Source organism: Ptychodera flava, chromosome 17 (genome assembly GCF_041260155.1).
Source record: "Ptychodera flava strain L36383 chromosome 17, AS_Pfla_20210202, whole genome shotgun sequence".
Taxonomy (NCBI): domain Eukaryota; kingdom Metazoa; phylum Hemichordata; class Enteropneusta; family Ptychoderidae; genus Ptychodera; species Ptychodera flava.
In genome coordinates this window covers 28,178,774-28,201,945 of record NC_091944.1, presented here as the reverse complement: position 1 = coordinate 28,201,945, position 23,172 = coordinate 28,178,774, and the positions used below count along the sequence as shown (strand labels likewise).

Sequence of the window (23,172 nt, the reverse complement as noted above, 5' to 3'; positions counted from 1 at the left end):
GGGGTGTCCTTCATTTGTCGTCCTGCAATCGTGGCAATGTCAGACCATGGAGGTAGTAGAGACTACTATGGTCAGACAAATCGCAGCTTTCTATCCAATATTCATATACTGAATTGACTAATTACATAGCTCTTTTGGTATACATAAGACAGACAAGGAAGTTTTAGATCAGAACGCTGAGAAAACTTAGGTATGGTCGGAAAGAAGAAAACACGTTGAAAGTCTCGCTTCAAGCGAGACTTCAGCGTGACTCAAATAACTCAGTGCGAAGGTATTCCACGAACCCAAGACTGACTCTTCTTCCGGTTCCGTACTAACATTAAAAACGTCAAATTGCTGAATAATGCTGAACGTATCTTGATCGGGACGGAAGCCTAAGACCAACCACAGAAAATGACATCGAAAAGGTATGTGTTCTTGGTGCTACGTCTCTAGTCACCGGCAAATTGGCCGAGGTTGTAACGTAATATTGTGATCTCTCTGGTGGGAGAGGTCACGTCCTGTCGTCAGTGTGTCATCTTCATTGCTGCGCCGCCGTTGGGTTGTTTTTAGGGCCAATATCGAGCTACGCACTTGGAATCCATCACTGTGTTATTAGTGAACGACTGTGGCATTTATACATATCGTTTACGTTTCTGAAACTTGAGATTTGTTGTTCTCGAAAGAGTACTCTCTGAAATAAAAAAAGAAATTGTTGCCAGATGTCCTCACAGACCCCAAGCTATTTTTTGACGCAGAGATGGGAATTCAACTCACATTAAAACTGCATATCTAAACACGGACCGATTATATGCAGTAAATCAATGTAACGAAGCGACAGCTGGTCTGTTCCCAAGGAATAAATCGCACATTGTTCAGTTTCGAAAATATTTTGATCATTGATTATGAAATTCCGACTATTTCGAAAATTGTTGACAGAAAGTTAAAGTTCTACTACGACTTAGTACGGCCGTAGATATTTTGTAAACTTTCATGTTATTGCACGTAGAAAAGGTAAATATTTATCGGCAACATCCTCTTTATCAATATTAACACAAAACTAGAGCGTGAATGATACAACACAGAAATTCTACCCACATCACAGTCCCTCTATACGTAATCATATAGTGTTCAGAGCCATCATTTCACAGCATTTGTTGGTTTTGGAATACAGCCCTGATAGCTGAATACACACACTATTGACAAGGTAGCTGTGGGTCCATAGTTGTGGTGTTTTCAGATGGGATTCCTGCCTTTTTACGGGTGGTTTTGACTTTTACGATTTTAACCCTACCATATGTGGTCAAAACCAGCCCGTAAAAGGCAGGAATCCCGTCTGAAAACACCACAGCTATGGACCCACAGCTATTGACAAGGCAGTTCAGAAAACGAGATGGGGACTATTGTATTACTTCTGATGGATTTGCAACATCAAGTCTATCATCTGCAAACAGAAGTAATTCTGTACAAAACAGGAAACTCCTGACCGTAGGGTTATTGTCATACACCCCTGTATGGTAATGATCAGATTATTGTTCATTGTTTTGTCAATGTCAAGACAAACTATAAGAATAACTATTGTTCAGTACTAACAACTGAGAAAAAGAATTCTGTTGACACGAAAAGGAAGTCTTTCAGTGTCTCTCCCTGACATTTAACAACAAAACCTACAAAAGTACGTACACAATTACAATCTTATGTTTCTTGACCATGTTGTACATCTATACTTTGACTTACTTTTCTGTGACACTGGAATATAGTAGCACAGGTACAACCTGAACTTGTAAGGAATGCCTTACGCAGCTGCATTTCCGTAGAAGTAGTCTTACTTTGCCTTTTTGTTTCCCAATATGTGTGTTCACTATTTTTTAATATTTTATTGAAAATACCATAATTCAAAACTGAAGGGTCAAATCTTAATACCTAGGTATATGGGTAAAGTATTTGAAATATTTTATCTGTCATAGGAAATACACAGTCCCTACATGTGATTTATTAAATCATTCTCACAAAAATGTGACATTCTTGAGTTTGTATTATACAACACACAGAAAAGAGAGCAGAGCTTCATGTGGCAATTACCAAACACTAGAAAACACACTGTGCTGCCTAAACACATTGGAAAATTTGTAATGTACTCTCCAATCCCTACTGGCTTCTATGAGACTCCCCCCTGAACTTCGCTTACAACCTTGACCTACATTACAGAAAGGTCCTTCAAACTACACTGAACACCACAAAGGTGTTTCAAATTCCATGGTCTTCATCACAGTGTACATATGCTAAATATTGACACAAGATGATATATAGGATCAGACTGCTGACAGTACATATAACATACTATATAAGCCTTCGTACAACACACTGGTGCACATTCCATTCTTTAGTATGACTATGTTTATTATTTACTATGTTAATTTATGTTTTGCAAATCTTATGCGAATCCCAAAGTGATGTGCAAAGGGCTTTCTTTTCATAAAGACCGAACATTCATGGCGTTTGAGTTACAAGTACTGATAAGGGTGACAAAGAAGAAAAAATATACCGCTACTATTTGTAATATTAATGATGTAGTATAAATTGCAGAAAATAATGCCAAATAGGATAATTGTATGAAAGAAAATAATGTGAAATGAATTGTATTTGTAATTTTTCTTTCAGTGAATTGAAAAAGTTGAGTGAAGAAAGCTTGACAAGGCAGCCGGAAGAAGTTTTTGATGTGTTGGAGAAATTGGGTGAGGGGTAAGTGATTTTATTGTTAACTGTATGCAGTATTCTACCATTTTGTCAAAAAGTTATCATAAAAAGAGCATATTTAAGTAAAAATATATGGATTGTGTGACTAAAAAGTAAATGACAGCAGCTATAGTTTTATGAAATTTTTTCATCCTCAAATGGCAACTAAAATGGTGACCTTTGACTGTGACTCGTGACCATTTGCCATATGAGGGAAAGTGACTGGTGACAGTGGTTTTATTAAACTTGTGGTAAGTAGGTAATATCGAGTATTTGAAAGGAAAGGAGTTCAAAAGTGTAACACAGCCCAGAAATATGTGAATTCCTACATGACTATTGTGTACACGTATATTTGGTGGAATTGCCATTACTTTTTAACACCATAACAATGTATTAGCATGTCAGTTTATTGTTCAGTAAAGTAGCATTATTATAGGGCTGTTTGAAGACATTACAGACAAATTTGGTACGGATCAGAGGTGCAGCCATTACTGTAAACAACATGGCCTCCGCAAGTGTTCCACTGTCTGCAAAATATTCATTAGTTCTCACTTGGCATTTAGCCACCATATTTATCATAGGAATAGAATGATCTGGATTTCAAGACAAGCAATGAGCTGTATTCCATTATGATTTATAACTCTGTTGGGTCAAACACCAAGGTCATCACTAGGTGTGACTCACTTATCAAAAAGCAGAACAATTCCACTCCTGTTGCTGTACGAAAGTTACGTTTTTAGCTACTATAGACTATAGTCTATAGAAGCTATTGGGATGGGTATCCGTCCGGCGTCCGTCGTCAGTCTGTATGTATGTATGTATGTATGTCCATTTGTGAGGCGTCCGTCCACTCAAATATCTTGAGAACCGCAGTACTTACTGATTTGATATTTGTTTTGTAGATGAAAAATATGATTTTGAGAAACTATTTTTTTTAATTTTTAGCTACTATAGACTATAGTCTATAGAAGCTATTGGGATGGGTATCCGTCCGGCGTCCGTCGTCAGTCTGTATGTATGTATGTATGTATGTATGTATGTATGTATGTATGTATGTATGTATGTCCGTTTGTGAGGCGTCCGTCCACTCAAATATCTTGAGAACCGCAGTACTTACTGATTTGATATTTGTTGTGTAGATGATAAATATGATTTTGAGAAACTATTTTTTTTAATTTTTTGATATTGTTGAAAATAGGCAAATTAATGCCAAAAAAGGTGTTTTTGGTAAAAAATCTTCTTCTTCATAACCGCTGGTCAGACAGCTTTGTTATTTGGTATACAGGTCCCTAGGGATAACCCAACTTAGATTTGTTCAAATTGTGACGAAATATGCAAATGTGTATTTTTAAGGAATTTTTTTGTCATTTTTGGTCAAAGTTTGACTTACATTGTATGTAATTCTTGTACTGTATAAACCCTATCAATTCACCCAGAAAAAAATAATTAATATGATTTTAAATAATTGAATTAATTAGGAATCATCAAAGCCAAAATAAATTTAGTGTGGAATTATCAGAAAGTTCAACTGTTTTTGACAGTTCATAGTGAATTGAGGATTAAAACATGTAAAGGCAACTTTCCTGAATCCCCACTTTGATATATTCTGAACCACCATTTATGTTATCTTAAAGAATTTGCTCACAATAGTTTGTCATGATAGGGTGGTCAAATAAATAGAGATAGAGAAAGTTCTAATTTCCAATTATGGTTGACTTGGTAAGGATAAAATAAGATTACTTTTTGAGGAAAAAAATAGAGTGGTCAATTAAAAGAGTGGTCAAAGTGATAGGGTTTTTATGGTAAAGCTCTGCTGTAAGATTCCACATGTGCTATTTATAGCAATTATGCAATCTGTGTAAACAGTGCAATGAAAGTGTAACATGATTCCTTATAATGCTTTTGATGACCTTGAACTTCTTAAGTTTCAAACATTTGTCTCTTCAGTGTGCTTTCTCTGAGTACGTACAGTCTCAACTTATTCAACAGAACTTACTTACAATGTTAATTTGAAAGTTAAAATGTGCTTGGTTAATAGGATGAAAGTACTGATATTAAAAGATAACCAGCTCAAGATTATTTATAACCTGACAGATATGCTGTTTTTTTATGACGTAAATCTTGATTTAAGCAAGTCTTGTTTACATTAATTAGAATGTAATTAACTCTCGTTTATTTGCTATTATAGACTAATATAGTCTGATGAAATATGCAAATCTGTATTTTTACGGAATTTTTTTCCATTTTTGGTCAGGCCATTCTGAAATGAGCTATCAAAGATATCCACCTTCTTCATCAATACATGTGTCACAAAAGGCTATTCTCTACATAACACAGCAGAGCTCTGTCAACTGTTGAGTCGCTTGTTTTTTCAAAACTGCTGGTCAGACAGCTTTAATATTTGGTTTACATGTCCCTAGGATGACCTTAGTGAGATAATTTCATACAGTTAGGAAATACTTGATTTTGTATCCATGTCTATAGTAGCTTCAGGGACTTTGGCCCTATGTTTTGATATTGTTGAGGCAAATTAATGCCAAAAAAGGTGTTTTTGGTAAAAAATCTTCTTCTTCATAACCGCTGGTCAGACAGCTTTGTTATTTGGTATACAGGTCCCAAGGGATAACTCAACTTAGATTTGTTCAAATTGTGATGAAATATGCAAATGTGTATTTTTAAGGAATTTTTTTGTCATTTTTGGTCAAAATTTGACTTACATTGTATGTAATTCTCGTACTGTATAAACCCTATCAATTCACCCAGAAAAAAATAATTAATATGATTTTAAATAATTGAATTAATTAGGAAATCATCAAAGCCAAAATAATTTTAGTGTGGAATTATCAGAAAGTTCAACTTTTTTTGACAGTTCATAGTGAAATGCTTACCATCTTGAAGGATTAAAACATGTAAAGGCAACTTTCCTGAATCCCCACTTTGATATATTCTGAACCACCATTTATGTTATCTCAAAGAAATTTCTCATAATAGTTTGTCATGATAGGGTGGTCAAATAAATAGAGATAGAGAAAGTTCTAATGTCCATTTATGGTTGACTTGGTAAGGATAAAATGAGATCACTTTTTGAGGAAAAAAATAGAGTGATCAATTAAAAGAGTGGTCAAAGTGATAGGGTTTTTATGGTAAAGCTGGACTGTAAGATTCCTCATGCTATTTATAGCAATTATGCAATCTGTGTAAACAGTGCAATGAAAGTGTAACATGATTCCTTATAATGCTTTTGATGACCTTGAACTTCTTAAGTTACAAACATTTGTCTCTTCAGTGTGCTTTCTCTGAGTATGTACAGTCTCAACTTATTCAACAGAACTTACGTACAATGTTAATTTGAAAGTTAAAATGTGCTTGGTTAATAGGATGAAAATACTGATATTAAAAGATAATCAGCTCAAGATTCTTTATAAGCTGACAGATATGCTGTTTTATTATGACGTAAATCTTGATATAAGCAAGTTTTGTTTACTTTAATTAGAATGTAATTAACTGTAATTAACTCTTGTTTATTTGCTATGATAGACTAATATAGTCTGAAGAAATATGCAAATCTGTATTTTTACAGAATTTGTATTTTTGGGTCAATTTTTGCCATTTTTGGTCAAAGTATTTGTTTCTCAAAAGTTACTCATCTGATAGCTTTGATATTTGGTATACAGGTTCCTGGGTTTTATCTTAATGTAATATATTGAAATTATGATGAAATCGTCAATTTTGTATTTTTTGCAGCTAATTTTGCCATTTTTGGTCAGACCATCCTGAAATGAGCTATCAAAGATATCCACCTTCTTCATCAATACATGTGTCACAAAAACTTATTCTCTACATAACACAGCAGACCTCTGTCAACTGTTGAGTTGCTTGTTTTTTCAAAACCGCTGGTCAGACAGCTTTAATATTTGGTTTACAAGTCCCTAGGATGACCTTAGTGAGATAATTTCATACATTAAGGAAATACTTAATTTTGTATCCATGTCTGTAGTAGCTTCAGGGACTTTGGCCCTATGTTTAAATACGCCTTAACATATCTCTATAGTCAAAAAACATATGCATAATTAGTCAATGGAAAGTATTTTTAAGCAGGATATTTGCACCTCTGTGCATTGTTGTTCCTGTCATAATACCAAGTTGAAAATGTCAGTGTAATGATTGCTATTTTGATTTAGCAATAGACATAGCACACCAGTATCCAGGTCAGGATTCCTCCTAGTTGCTCCTACTGGCACATTAGGGAATATCAAAAATATCTCCTCAATTCCAGAATAACACACCTGAGCTATATTCCCAAATCATCACTGAAAGCATGGTCCCTCCGCAAGGACCTTGCTTAAAGACTGTTTTTGTGTAGGTATAGGTGCTTAGGTATATTGTGTTGCAACAGGAATATTTGCATGTAATTCTATACCAAATACAATTTGAACTACTGGTAATTTGGGAGAATAGGATATGGCAGTAATGTAGGGTTCAGGGCCCGAAATTAACTTTTTTCCCTGGTAGTCCCATTGGGCTACCATTTTCTGAAGTTGGTAGCCCAGTGACAAAGTCTGGTAGCCCATGCATGCCTTTTTTTGTAAAGGATATTTTATTTATATCTAGACAAAGAAAGATTCATTTTGCATGATTCTGTCCAGGAAGTGAATTTTCTAGTCATTTGACATCAATACCTGCAGATCATAGCCTTAGGAGAACGGTATAGCACGTGTAGTAGATAACGGTGACGCCTCAAAGTTTGACGACCAATTCACACATACGCATAGCTTATACGGTACACAAATTTTGATGTTCGCCATGACAACGAATTTTTACTCAGCACGTGTAAACATAACATGGCTAAAGATAGATTGGCTATGAATTTCAGTATAACAAATTGGTACAGTCATGTTCTTAATACTTTCGTGGCAATTTAGTTGGCTATATTTCTCCACCATAGTACACTATCATGGGATGATCTCGTACACTTCGGAAAGCGTAATTTGTGGATGGCCCGACAGCTTTTTCTTTGCAGGTTGAATAATTTTGTGTTTAATTGTGATTAAATAACTATGAAAATGAATTTTATTGGCCATCATTTCCCGAGCCTGTCATCCAAGTACATCAGTTCAGATAATGATATTTTATTGAAAGTTTGTCGCAACAAATTCAACTGCACTGTCGCCTTTTACTTTGCATAACAAAGTCATAGTTTGGCCTTTCTGTGTCCAGCTGGGTTGACCGTATGAGCGTCGCTCATCTAACAGCGATCAACATTATTTCTTCCACTAAGTAATTTTATATCTCAGGCTTTGGTAGTCCGTGTGGGCTACCATTTCATGGGTTTTGGTAGCCCAAGGGAAAAGTTGGTAGTCTGTGGACGCGGGACTACCGCTAATTTCGAGCCCTGGGGTTGATCTGCAAATTTAAGCTTATCTACTTTTCTTTTTTTTGCACTTCACTTGTTTTTATGGGTAATTTGGAATATTTCTAACTATCAACTATAGGGCACCTAACACTTTTGATAAATTTGAACAATGTAAAGATCTGTTTCTCCAGGATTAGTTCCAATCGTGTTATCAATAAAAATATTCCTGGCAAGAGCAGTAGAGTATGGTATAATGAAATTATAACTATGACTGTTGCTCAGCAGGGATATCCAGAGGGTAAAATGAGGCTTTGCAGCATACTTTGACACAATTGCAGATGGCTGTGTGTTAGTTACAAAGTTTGACTAATTATTCACCAACCTGTTTAAATCTGAGAGAAATAAATCTGTGTTTGCTAACTTCAAGCAGAGACATTAATTTTTTTGAAATTCTGTAAAATGTAATCATATATACATGTATTCTGCAAAATATGCAAGGTTGAAACAAGTTCAGTTGAGTCACTGCTGCATCCAATTGTCTTGCAACGTACACTGCACAAGTGTAATGATGTTTTTTTTCAAGTTACACATGTGTACTATTACAAATTTCATATGAAATAACTTTTTTATGAATATATCTTTCATAATTGAATGGTAAAAAAACCAACATATATTTCAATCATATCTCAATTTACTACCCCTACGGGCATGCAATTGCTTCATGTACGTAATAAAGGCTGGAAATGACCAACGACATGGTTGCCATGGTTTTGTGTTCATAGTTCGGTTGCTTTAACCCTTTTAACATGCTAAGTTGTCTATTCTGTCCTGTTTACTGAGACACGTTTAATATGTTGATATCCCGTGTATTTGATCAAAACAGTAATGCGAGCACATAATTTTTACACACATCAATTACACTGCCCATATCAGTCATTGAAATTATACTTATAAGCAGTATAGAGCAGTGTTTTGACAAGCACTGGGTAGAATATGCATTCATTTCATTGATCACATAACGTATTTATCATCCTTAGGGGCAGCATACGGCAGTGTGAATTTTCCAATTTCAGTGTTTCTTTTTAATCAAACAAATTATTGAAATATTTAAATTCTCATTTTACATATGTAGTCGGGTGTTGATAACTTAGACTTGTATTTGGAAGCTGTTCAGGAGTTGTTCACTTGCAATTTTTGGCAATAATTTGACAAGGTAAATTTTCTTGTATTTAAATCGCATTAACCTATTGAGAGTAACAGATGTTAATTACATTTTTGTACGAATGAATAATTCATCTTATTTATTCATAATTGAGAACTGGTTTCTTTAACATATCATTCAGTATTTGAAGTGCCCTATGGATGCTCTCCACGATAGTTACGTTTTGAAGTTTCCTACAAAAGGAGCAATTGCTTCTAATTTTTAGTGGTTTAAGAATGTACAAATATACATGTATTTCAAAATTTGGATTGTTACATACTACATCAATATTAATTGATTGCATCATTTTCTGCTTATGTGTATTGTAAATATAATACATGACATCAAAGTTTCACATGCTGTGAATGCAGTTAAACCTCACAGTGCGTTACATGTAACAAATTATGACCCTGACTGACTGGCTTACTCAAATATCACATCTGCGAGCATGGATATTGTAAATGATATATTCTTTTATGTAGGTCACATAAACTAGTTTGGTGACTATTTTTATGTTTCTGAAGATAAGGACACCCATTGAGAAGTAGTGATTTTACAGGTTTCAATAAGTTGTCCACTATATTTGGTCAAGGTGATAAATTGATACAAGCAAACTGTTTAATCACTCTGTATACATGTATACTGTAAAACGCTATGAGTTAACTGCATGCTTTTTTAGCGAAGTAGGAATTTGAATTAAATTACTGGGTTCTTAATTTAGCTAGCAGGACAGAGTGACCATTTTTAATGTGGGGGAAATGTTGAATTAGCTGCTTCTTAAGTTAGTGAACTCTAAATTCTATCTAAATTAGCTAAGAAGGCATGCTAGCTAAAATGACCTGTTTTACAGTACTGGTACACATGTAGGACACACTTGCACAGAGAGTTTGTTATTTAGGGCTGAGCAAATACAGTAAACCAAGGTCAAGGACCACCTACCATAGCTGTCCTACCCAGACCAGTGACTTTTCCATCCCACTGACCAAGTGGATGCATTGATACAGATTCAATTGCATGATATAAATGAGTACAGAACCAGCAGTTACCAAACCATGCTTGTTAGCTACTGTATTTACCTCTGAAATGGTCACGAAAATTGAAGTACATCTAACACAGATTTGCTAAATAATTTATTAAGAAAAAAGTTTTCCTGATGTTGCCTAGTAAAACTTTGAACAAATTTTGAGATAAACCTGATCACAGAAGAAAGCTTGCTCAGCAATTTTCAACCTTCACGTACTTGCAACCATATTTAATTTTTTAATGATTTCCGTGCTTTATGTATGAATCGTTAATAGCTCATATATAGAAGAATAAAAAATATGCACTTTGAGCCCCTGAGGCAAGGACAATATTCGTACATTTGTAAAATTGGCATGGATATCCGAATGACATGCAGATTTGTCCCTTAGGATGATATGTAGTGATCAACTTCACAAAAGTCACCACCAGTAAAGCTACCGTACATGTTTTAGATCTCAGGCAAATGACCGTGGGAATTCCTCAAGGCTATAAGCTCAAAATACATCCAGTTCTAAATTTTTTGCTGAGTCGGTCATGCTGAAGTGTTTTATAATAAAATACCAGATCCATTGTTAATAAAAATAATTAAATTCAGGTATTTCCACCCACGACAGGTTGTGACCCGTTCTATGACTTTGTCATTTTTCTTTGCCACAAAATGTCACTTAGAGGTGTGAACTGAGTGTACTGCGTCAAAACATGTCGAAACACTAGAAATTAACTTCTCTGTCTTTTGATTAGATTTGCACAAAGTGCATTTCCTGTCCCTGTAGAGTCACATTCATCTCTCACCGTCAGGACAAAAAAAAATATTTGTAAAAAATAAATTTCTACTGCTTCATTTCAGATCCTATGGCAGCGTATACCAGGCAGTCCACAAGGAGACTGGCCAGTTGTTGGCCATCAAACAGGTGCCAGTCGACACAGACTTGCAAGAAATCATCAAAGAAATCTCCATCATGCAGCAGTGCGACAGCCACTACATAGTCAAATATTACGGCAGTTATTTCAAAAACACAGACTTGTGGGTAAGTATGGAAGAACTTGACATTTAGGAAAAGGCATCTGGCTATTGAGCACAAAGCGCTGTAGCTTTGAAAGGCATAATGTATATTAGCATTTCATCATAAAATATAAAATTTTAAATACAGTTGCTAAACATGTAAACATAATAAAAATTCTGACTCCCTGGAATCATTATTTGGAGAGTACTAGGGCTTAACTGTAAAAAAGAATTTATATCATCGTGTCGAATTCTATATTTAGTTATTTATATACAGAAATGTGATTTATGTATGCGTGACCAGTATCGCATACGATCAATTAAACAGAGCCAATACAGAAGTACCTATTTATGTACCAAAATGATTAATATTCACAGGACATGCTTCATGTGCTATTTATAGGTGATTTCCCACATCTGTATACAAAAAACATGATAGATGTCAAGCAAAAATTTGTCTCATTTCTGTTCATTGTAATTTTATACACACTACAGCATACAATATCATTTATGTGTTTGCCAGGGAAAAAAGTACAGATGTTAATGGTGACAAAATTTTGTGCAGAAAACATACAGGAAAACAAAGTTGTAGATCATGACCATGTACATGTTCTGTATTAAAGAAATATGGACAAAAAGAGGACAATTTTACTCACATCCCACTTGAAAATATATGTGTCAGTTAGAAAATGGTATCTTTGTTAAAAGTCAGATTTTTCCACCTAAATATCAGCATGTTTTTCATTTTAATATATTTCATCTCGTTGTCATGCAGATAGTGATGGAATATTGTGGCGCAGGTTCCGTCTCTGACATCATGAGGCTCAGGAACAAAACAGTAAGTTATTTGTGTACATGTGATTGTGTGTATATCTGTGCCATTGATACACAGCAATATCAATATTAATCTACCTTAAGGTAGTATGTGCCTCAAAAGTGAAAGACTTAAACTTTTGCTCAAACTTTCCTCAAGGAATCTTTCAACTGTATCTTTCAAAATCAAGAATAAAATTGGGGGTCACTTTGCAAATTTTGATACAAGAGAAACAAATTAACCAAGATTTACCGTTATTTGAAATTCAAAATGGCCACCATTCCTGTGTTAACTCTATGCGGAAAAATAAAATTTTCGATATTTGGAAAACTAAGACAGTGAAAATTTTTCTCACACCCAGAGCTTTAAAGTCAACCCCCACAAGTGGTAGATCAGAAAAGAATTGTAAAAGTTTCAGAATTTGAATATCTGTCCCCGAGGCACATTCTACCTTAACTTGGATGTCAGTGGTCAGAATTTAGCATCAATGATTAGTGAAACCAACTGTGACAAAGGACCTTTCCTCAATGAAACTTTCAACCATTTTCTTTCAAAACCAAGAATAAAAGTCCAGAGGTGACCGATTGACCGTGCAAATTTTGGTACCCTAAAAACAATTAACAATATTTATACTGATACTGGTATTTAAAATTCAATACAGTCGGCATCCCAGTGTTTACTCTAAGGGGAACAAGTAAATGTTCACAAAATTTTAAATATTTACTTCAAGAGCTTAAAAATGGGCCCCCACAAGTGATAGATCAGAAAATTTAAAAGTCTGAATATCAGTTCCCAAGGGGCCTTATACATTTAGAAGGAAAAATATTTTTCTGAGTGCTCTTTAGATGGTTTGAGCTTGCCAGACCAAAGACAAATACATGTAGTGCAACTTTATGAATGCAAGGGAAAGTTCTCACATTCCCTGTCTCTTCTTTGACACAGCTTTCAGAAGGTGAAATAGCAGCAATATTACAGAGCACTTTAAAAGGACTAGAATATTTACACAGCAGAAGGAAAATCCATCGAGATATCAAAGCTGGCAATATTCTACTTAACAATGAAGGTCACGCAAAATTAGCTGACTTTGGAGTGGCAGGACAACTCACAGTAAGTCAAACAGTAAACTGGATTTGTTTATGCTTTCAAAATAGGTGTTATCATTAAATTTACTAGAGTTTTAGCCCACCAACCTCCCTTCAGTCGTGTTGTTCAGTATGTCTGCATCGGTTTACAATGAAGTATGATATGAAGTATGAAGTATGATATACCCAACGATATGATGGATCATTGTGAAACATGATGGGCGCCCTCAGTGTCAGTTTTTCATGTTACTTTGTTTTCAGTTGAAGCATATGGTCGAAGTCAAGTATCTGATCTGCAAAACAGATTATGATTCAGTGCTTAGTTTGGTAATTTTTAGAGATTTTCTTGTAAAAGACATTTCTCTATCCTATCCCAATGTGTCATATCACATGCATTAGACATGGTTTGCTTTAAATTTATAAATATGCAAAACACATTCATTCCAAAACAGGACACAATGGCCAGACGTAACACAGTTATAGGCACGCCCTTCTGGATGGCACCAGAAGTGATCCAGGAAATTGGATATGACTGTGTGGCAGACATCTGGTCATTAGGAATAACAGCACTTGAAATGGCAGAGGGTAAACCACCCTATGCCGATATTCATCCAATGAGGGTAAGTGCTCATAAGAATGTCAGATGTAATTCTCAGTACAATGTTTTTTTCTGAGGGACTGGACCTAGGTGAGTGGTTTAGGAATCCAGGTAACACCACTACTGCCTTCTTAGATGATAACTTTGATCTAAAAGAGGAGCTCCAGTAAAACAACTTGAGAAAGCTGAGCGGTATTTACAAGTTTTACCTCCCTTAACAAAGACAGTGTTCTAAAACTTTATAGCCAACTTTTCCGAAAAAGTTCCATTCATAGCCTTCCTGTATGCCGCTAGTGTAAACTGATGAGTCTGGGTGCATAGAAAAGATATTCATAGTCCATAAGTTACTTTGACAGTCCATGCTAATTTGTGTATCTCTTTATAAACTTTCAATCTTTCCTTGAATGGAGCTGATTCCTAAATAAGTTTGAGTTCCAATATCATTTCACAAAAGTAAATGAGCTGTCTGAAAGTTTTTCCTTAGACTTTTAGAACCAATGCATACAGGAATGGCAACATCTGTACTTTATTACCAACAATGTTATGACTGATATTATAACAGTATGATATCAAGGAATCCAACCACAAGCTTTAGCACTAAACACAGGCACAAAAAATGCAAGATTTGTCATAATTTCTGTCAGCAGTAGCCAATTTACACATGCAATGCTATTATTTATTTGCTATTATTACTTTGTTCATCGTTTCAGGCAATATTCATGATACCATCAAAGCCGCCGCCAACGTTCAGACACCCAGAGAAGTGGTCAGCTGACTTCATTGACTTTGTAAATAAATGTCTTGTAAAGAACCCGTCAGAAAGAGCATCAGCCACTCAACTTCTACAGGTACATACAAAGCCTGATTTTTCTCAACATTGATGATTTGCTTCACATGAAACAGAGAGGATCATGTTAATCACAACTTTCAACTATGTACACATATTGGCAAAAAAGTTGCCAATATTCATGGTGGTGTAGAACCAAATACAAATATAAATAGACATTCTTTAAATATACTTTTTATGACTTAAAATATATCACTGGCTCACGTATCATATAGCACTTGCTTGGTCATTTTATTCGCAGGAAGGACTGTGTTGTATGATTTGCTTCCCTACATTTTTCATGAAATTTCTAAATCTTAGTAGCTGCATCAGCATCAGAGATAAATGATGCAGGTACATACTTGTAAGCCATGCTGCAGGGATTATTAGTACCTGCTGCATGGCTTACGAGTGAATCCCAGGTCTAATATCCAATTTAAGGACACTGAGGATTTACCCAGACCTGCCACCTTGCTTTGCTACAAGCCTGCTAGACACATGACCACTAGTGCATATATTGGTAGTATTGTGCAGGACCACAGACCAGGTTCCACTGCTGGTTGACTTCTGTAGACTAGTGGTGCTATGACAAGGTTTAATCTTGAAGCAGGTAGTCACTGAATGATGATGTGTAATTATTTTGATGATCTCATTCCTGTGTGTACACAGCATCCCTTCATCAAGAATTGTAAAGTAGTAGGTGTTCTTGAAGACATTATAGCAGAGGCCAAGGAACGAAGATTAGATCTCAAGAGAAAACAAGAAGAAGGTGAAAACTCAGTAAGTGTAATGATGAACATTTTACATCCTTCAAAGCATATATAACTTTCTTAAACCATTCACCAGGGGTACCCAAAACTATGCTTTACAAATATTTCATCAGTGAAGATGATATTAAAGAAATACTGCTACATAGACAATGGTTATAGTGTGCAATGAAATTGTGTCGGCAGCATATGCTCATTTTCAAAAAGAATTATGTTGACAAGTTAGTTAATGCATCTTTTGACCTCAGTAGTTTTACTCAACAAATGCATTAATAATTATCATTATGGCAAAATTTGTGTTGATTTCTATTGTTACACTGCCACTCTATGAATGGCCTCTTCTCTCTCTCTCTCTCTCTCTCTCTCTCTCTCTCTCTCTCTCTCTCTCTCTCTCTCAGGATGAGGAGGATGAGGAAGTAGACAGTGGCACCATGGTACACCAAAGAGACACTGGAACCATGGTAGCACACAGTGACTCAGGGACTATGGTAGAGCACAGTGACAGTGGTACAATGGTAGAACACAGCGACAGTGGTTCCATGATGGAATCAGACCTCGGTACCATGGTCATTAATTCAGACGATGATGACGATGATGACTCCACTATGAAAAGTAAGTCACGAACACTGTGACTGACAGCAGATGCAGCAATGCAGTCATACTGGCAAACTGTTGTGATGATTTCTTGCTAAGAATTCAAAAAACTTATGTCAATTATAAATTGGAAGTAACTTGGAAAGTGTTAATTTCAGTCATATTACCAGTATTTTTCTATTATACTTTCACTGTTAACCAAAATTACAGTCTCTATCATACTAAGCACACATCTTTCTGTAATCAATACAATTAATCACTCTACCAATCAATTACTCTACCTATTTCGTTAAGGAGACAATACGTGAAAGAATTTTCAGAATATATTTTGATTTGTGCAGTGTATTTTGGAGAGAAAATATTGATAGAAACAATGAAAATAACTTAAGATCTATTGACATCGCTTTGTGAACTAAGAATTATAAGAAGGCAGTACATCTTGAAAGAAGAATATTTAGCAAACTGGTCGTCACCAAGTAGGATGAGCTGACACTAGCCCATCTCAGCTGTTTTAAGGTAGCATGCGTGTGGAAAGTGAAAGATATAAACTTTTTCTCAAACTTTGCTCAGTGAAACCTTAGACCATTCTCTTACCAAATCAAGAATACAAAATCAGGGGTCACTGTGCAAAGTTTAGTACTAGAGAAAACAAATTACCTAACATTTACCGATGTTTGAAATTCAAAATGGCTGCCATCCCTATGTTAACTCTCTGGGGAAAAATAAAATTTTTCATTTTCGAAAAACTAAGATGATGAAAATTTTTCTCAGTCCAAGAGCTTCAAAATGAGCCCCAACAAGTGGTAGATCAGAAGCAAAGTGGAAAAATTTGAGAGTCAGAATATGTCCCTGATGCACATTCTATCTTAAACTTCTATTGCTCATTATTAATGCTTCAGAGATCAACACAGCATCGGGGAAGAACTACACACCTTCATTCCTGGAACACTTTGACAGACTTGAGAAAGAGAGACAAGGAATGAGTGGGGGAAGTACGGGAAGCGGGGGAGTCGCACAGCAGCCGACAGTACCCGTTGGTGAAGACAGGGACAGTCAGAGGTCTTTCGGGAGGCCATTCCCTGAAGGAGATTTTGAATTTGTGAGTATATAGCATTGATATTAAAATGTGAAAGGTGCTTATGAGAGTATTTTTGAAATTCTTGGAAGTTTAGTCTGGCACAATACCATTGTCCCAATATCTAAAGTAGTTTCAAAGCAAAGTTCATTGCTATCATTATTTCAAAGATTAGAGCATGTGGCATTATTCCTAGTGATAAACACCTTAGAGTGCGTCAGCTTGACATCACAATGAAATCTGAAACATTGAATTCTGAGGGTTGGGCCCTTTTTATTTTCAATTTTGAGCTATCTGATGATAATTTCTGATTTAAATATTGACTGCTGGCCTCAAAATAAGACGGACAAAAAATGCTGTGAACAGCCTCTTGAAAGGAATTGAAACATTCTAACCAGCTCAAAGAGTATGCAGTGTCTGAAAGTGAAAGATTCTGCTTAAAAGAAATGGAGCAAATTTCCTGTCCATTTCCATGGAAGTATTACCACAAATTGTCTCATGGATTGAGTTCAAGTTGTGCTGAAACAACACTTGCTCCTTATTGCAGTTGAAGTCACTTACATATGAAGAATTACAGACCAGGCTCAGTGAACTTGATCCTGAGATGGAGGCAGAAATTGAAGAGTTGAGAAAAAGGTATCAGGCCAAAAGACAACCTATACTTGAAGCAATAGATGCTAAAAAGAAAAGGTAAATACACGGGTGACAAATTCTGAGCACCATAAATACGTTTTTGCCACGTAAGTTAGTCAAAAAAGTGTGAAATGGTCGACCACATTCTCCATATGGCAGACTTCTACAGGTAAAACACACAAGATTGCTGAAGCCAAAGTAAAATTTTTAGGTTGTTCAGGAATTTAATATTAGAAATGCATGAAAAGTTTTAAAAGATGCATAATTTTAGCTAGAACAAACAGAGCCCATATATGAATGTTAAAGGTATTAACCCTTTGAGCGCCAAGTCAATTTTTTTCGCCTATATCAAAATATACACTAGTCAACTTTTTTCTAAATTTTGCTAAAATTTTGATAAAAATCTGAAGCCAATAAAATGTGATCTTCATTCGATCTAAAATTGTCCAAAAAATTACAGAAAATTCACAAAATTGGGTAAATGTTGCACACAATAATTTTGGTGGGAAAAATTGCAGCGCTCAAAGGGTTAATTAGATCACTATCTCAAACTCTTGCTGTGTTGGGAAGTCAACTTTTTACCCACAATGCATTGCAATATTGCTTTGTTTTTAGCAAAGCTAATGCTTTGTATTTCAATATTGGACTTTCGGTACATACTTTGCATTTCAATGTTGGAATTTCAGTATATAGTGTGTCAACAAGTTTAACACTAGGCATTTTGTCATAATATTTGAGGAAGAACAAGAGCCTTTATGTACAAATGGAACAAATATTCTTGAAAAACGTCAAAATGTATAGTTGCAAAACTAACCTGTTGCCAATGTCACATCATAGTATGTAGTTTTTTATAATTTTTAAGCGAGTGCTAGTTCATGTAGAATCTACAAATGATTATTGTTATGTTGAAGTAAACAGAAGTTCCTACAGTGACAGTAGAATCTTGTGTCCAGCATTGCTTGAAGCTCTCAAGGATTCACAATTATAATTTTCACAAATTCTTACAGCAAAAATACACTTCAAAAAAATCTATTCAGTGATATAAGTCGGACAGTATTCATCAAGTCACTGAAGACAAAGCATCACAACATTCAGGATTATTCGCAAAGAATCATAGCTTTGCATTGAATTCTAAACAAGATGCAACATCAAGTCATGGGAGATTGCAATTCGACTGACAATTTACACAATTTTCACCTTTTTTTCCATACTTCTACTCCTAACAAAATCTAACAGTACTCCCAACTTCATATGTGCATCAAAAATGTCATTACTACCTGTTTCTAACACACTGAGAGAAAAAATGTTACTTTTTCGTTTTTACCCCAGGCAAACTCAAGGTATCCAAATATTCTAGATGTACAGAAAAAGATTTGGTGGATGCAGATAAATATGACATATACCCAAGAGCCATGGTGACACATATCAAGGAAGAAATTGGAGTGACAATCACTAGCAGAGGTCATTTCTGTAAAGTAAAATTTGATTGGTCCATGGCCCATCAATACTCAAACATTGCCAAATCAAAGTCTGCCTTCTAAAAACGGCACATTACAGATCATTACACTGTAAGAAAAGACATACTCAAATTAAATGGAGCTTTTCTCTTCCTTATAAAACTCAATTGTAATATTTCCATTAAAAGGTGGACCTTATGATGGGAGAATTTCTTTACAAAAATGAAAACTTATAGAGTAACAATAAGAATTGAGAGACAAGAGCATGATGTGTTTTAAGCTTTAGTTTTTAAGCGAAAACAAACTGAAGCAATGACAAACGGATAATGAAGTATAAAAGTTGTGGTATTGTTGATCTGTAGGAATACTTTTATAAATAATTTTTCAGACTTTGGAAATGTGAAGCATGTACCTTGACTTGTTTTGCTTTTGACTGTTTTTATTTCATTCCAAGATTTGGCAAGGAAGTTTTATTTCAAGTGCTTTACCTGCCTGCGAGTTGATTCTTGCCTCAGTTGAAGCTCAGTGTAATATAACATATGAAGTGATCATTATTCATACCATGCAGGCTCAGTTATCAGTCAAAACTGGTATTATTTGCATACTACTGCTATTTTCTTGGGATTTTTTAATCATGTAATTGATTCTGTGGTGTGTATTGTAGCAAGGTTTTTTAAAAAAATATTTTCCTCACAGGAAAGCGTGTTTTCTTTTCCCTTTTTTATTTTCAAGCCAAATCTTAAGGCAGTCTGCATACTGGGGAGGACTGTAGCTCAAGCATTGAGTTGCACAGTGCTTGAGATTCAGAGAACAAGCGACATGAAGTTATTTTGGCAAGTCTGGAGTGATAGTAAAATTAATGCAAAGGTATTACACACGAGGATATCAAAATCCAATCAGCTGATGCTCAGGCCAACAACTTTTCACACGCACTTGAGAGCATTTAAGTTAACGGCTGATTGCCCTGCTGAAGAGTGACAAGTATAACAACTTGGTGTGCCTGTAGAGTACTTGGTCTAACCTTTCTTACAAAAACAATTAGTTTTTCCTAGGGGACCTTCATATAGCCTTTTGAAGCAACTAGATTTGCGGATTTGCATAAATGGTCAGTATAGATCCAGTGCTTCAGTCTTGCCTGTAAGTTTATGATCAAGTGGAATATACGACCTCAGTAGTTGGTTGCAGGACATCAATTCATTACAATATTACTGGTCGAATACCATCAGCAAAGAGTGCTCTGAAATGTTTCAAGTATCTTTTCTTCAGAATCACAGGTTAAGGTAGTACGCGCCTCGATAATGAAAGACTTAATTTTTTGCTCAAACTTTCCACAAGGGAACTTTCAACAATTCTCTTGCTAAATCAAGAATGAAAATCATGGATCACAGGGCAAGTTTGGTACTTGAGAAACCAGTTACCTACAATTTATGGATATTTGAATTCAAAATGCCATCCCTAGTGGGTTGGGGAAAAGTAAAATTTTTGATTAAATCAGAAATGTTCATGTTTTCTGTTTATTCAAAAATTAATATGAATTTCAAATCAAAATCATACCATTGGTATCAAATGTTGCTGTAAGAAACTACCATTTTAACATTATATGTTCAGTGTACCAAAATTTCAGAAGTATATATTATTTCCATGTAAGGAAGTAGGTGTATTCACCAGGCTTCAAGTATGTATGATTTTGCCCCAATAAAATCAGTTATGCATGGCAGCAAAACCACAGCGACAGTTGCAGCAAAACTGTGTTGAAAAGCTGCATTCTTGTATTGATCATTATGTATATGAGAACTAAATCTTGTAGTGTGGTACACAGAAATACAGTTTCCAGCTACTCCAGACATCTGCTGCCCCTGTCGAAGTGAGTCATATGTAGTATTAACAAATTCCAAGTTTATGTTTTCAGAGAAGCCAATGTTTGAAAATTTTCATCTCATTCAAGAAAACGATTGTCCTATGTCAATTTTATCACTAACTGAAATAATAATAATATTGGTTACCTGGTCACATCATATGTAGAGAACATTACTGTCATTGAGTCAGTCTCTTCGGAAAAGTAATATTGCCTTGTACAAAGCAAAATGGTTGAATACTGTTTAGATTATAAATGTATCAACTACATTGGAAGTTACTGTAGTTTATTTTAAGACAAGACGAGAACCTTCTGTACTCTCAGTAAATTCTCATTTACAACTTAGCTGAATTACAGAAATCTGTAGGGGTAAGGGAAAGAACACACAGCTCTTTGCATAACGGAATCCTCACTCATTGGAACTGTTTGAACTACCATAAATTTCTGTTCATTTGGCAGTTAGTATGTGAAGAAAGAGTCTAGATCTTATGCTATACATCAAGAGGACTCCAGATCATAATCTAACCATTCACAATGCATTGAACCATGGACCCCTTTTTTAGGGTCTATGATTGAAAATATTAGTGTAATCATTTCAAAACTGTAGTTGTTACATGTATTCTGTCTCAGAACACCACTATCAAACTTATGTTACCATATACACACATGTATTGGCCATGGGGGTAACAGCATACCGGGTGTGTTTGTCACCCAACGGCCTGGAAGTCCCCTTAAAACAATCTATTTTAGGAGTCCCAGGGCTAGGGAAATACACTGTTTTGGGGTGACTCTGAGGCCTAAGGGGAAAACAACGGGATGTTTTTACCCAATGGCTGTTCATTATGTGATACGTAATACTCCTCATCCAATATTCTCATTGCAAAATTGAGAAATTCTTTTGCTATCAATTGTTTTGGTCACAGACAACATCTCTGTTTTCTAGAACATTTCCATGTGTAGACTGTGCTATCAAACTTACCCAGTCAACAGTTGTTCCAAACTATGAACTGGTTGACAGTTTTGGAAACTGTTAACTGGTAAACCAGCTCTTTTTGTGTGTATCAGTGTCAAAATGATCCATACCATATGACCCTAAATTAATGAATCATGATAGACTTTTGATAATGTGTGATACAAAACAATCTTTTAAATTATACTATTGCACACACTCAAGTTGTTGTTTCATTGGAGCTTTGTGACCAATCATTGCACTGCTCCTCAGCATGCGGGGACATCTGATCATTGGATGGTATGTTTTTATTTCTATTTGATACAGTACTGTAAAGTTCAATAGAGTTTTATGTTGATTCATGCCAAAATATCTGTATCCAGGATTTTTATTTGTGTACACTCTTCACCTTGTGCTTTTACATGTATGAGTTTGGGGAAAAATAAACTGCTTTTTCTATATCTTTTAAAAGTACGCATCATCATTAGATCATGAATTTCTGTCATCTGTGTTGTTTTAAGGGAGCATCAGCATTCAGGAATAGCAATATTTTAAAACTTTTTACTACCATATACCTCTGTCACATATAATGGGCAAGCCAAGTGGCTAGTGAGCAAGCTAGTCAATCAGCCGCTTGGATCATGATCTAAGAGGTTATGAGCATCATTCTAGTCACATAACAGGGGATTATCAGCACACCATAGGTGTGCCTACCCCTTCCGTTCCATCGTTCAATGTAATAAATGGACTTACATATTTTCTATTTGTAAGTGTATTGAGGATGATGTTTTTGAGCTGTTGCATTACATACAAGAACATGGACTTTAGCAATTAACGAGTCGTTTCAGGTTCCTAAGGAGTAAGACTTGACGGTATCATATCATTTATATTGGTAAATATTAGGGGCCAATTTCCTCATGTTATGTCAAAATGTCTTCTTTGAAACCATGGTCAATTGTCATAAAACTTTCAAATCTGGTCTTTAGGTTGCAAGGGGTATTGAGCTGTGATCAAGTGATCATAAGATTTTCACATATATTTTTTTGATGAATTCATTTGTGGTCTTTGAAATTGCTTCTGTGTTAGCTCATTAGCGTGGTTTTTAGGTTTCCAGGAATGGTCTTTTTTGGGTCCATATTTTTGTCAAAACACCTGAAGAAGCTTATTGTCTGATAGCTTTCAAATTTGATCTATAGGTTGTAGTGATGACCTTTTCCAGAATGCTCA

The 23,172-nt window shown here is 35.3% G+C and overlaps 1 protein-coding gene across 1 annotated transcript; it reads left to right on the top strand.

Annotated features, from left to right (window-relative positions):
- The first annotated feature begins 70 nt into the window (after positions 1-70).
- LOC139115969 (serine/threonine-protein kinase 3-like) lies at positions 71-22,416 on the top strand. The gene is made up of 12 exons (XM_070678448.1): positions 71-407; positions 2,641-2,721; positions 11,140-11,320; positions 12,071-12,133; positions 13,052-13,216; positions 13,644-13,811; positions 14,500-14,637; positions 15,285-15,395; positions 15,781-15,994; positions 16,876-17,075; positions 17,599-17,741; positions 19,014-22,416. The coding sequence occupies exons 1-12, from the start codon at positions 394-396 to the stop codon at positions 19,039-19,041; spliced, it is 1,506 nt and encodes a 501-aa protein (XP_070534549.1). The 5' UTR covers positions 71-393; the 3' UTR covers positions 19,042-22,416.
- The last annotated feature ends 756 nt before the right edge of the window (positions 22,417-23,172 follow it).

Bases quoted from the DNA above. Each gene is read 5' to 3' on its own strand.
- LOC139115969 (XM_070678448.1), top strand. The intron at 12,134-13,051 runs GTAAGTTATTTG...TCTTTGACACAG, and splicing joins TGAGGCTCAGGAACAAAACA to CTTTCAGAAGGTGAAATAGC. The intron at 17,076-17,598 runs GTGAGTATATAG...TCCTTATTGCAG, and splicing joins CTGAAGGAGATTTTGAATTT to TTGAAGTCACTTACATATGA.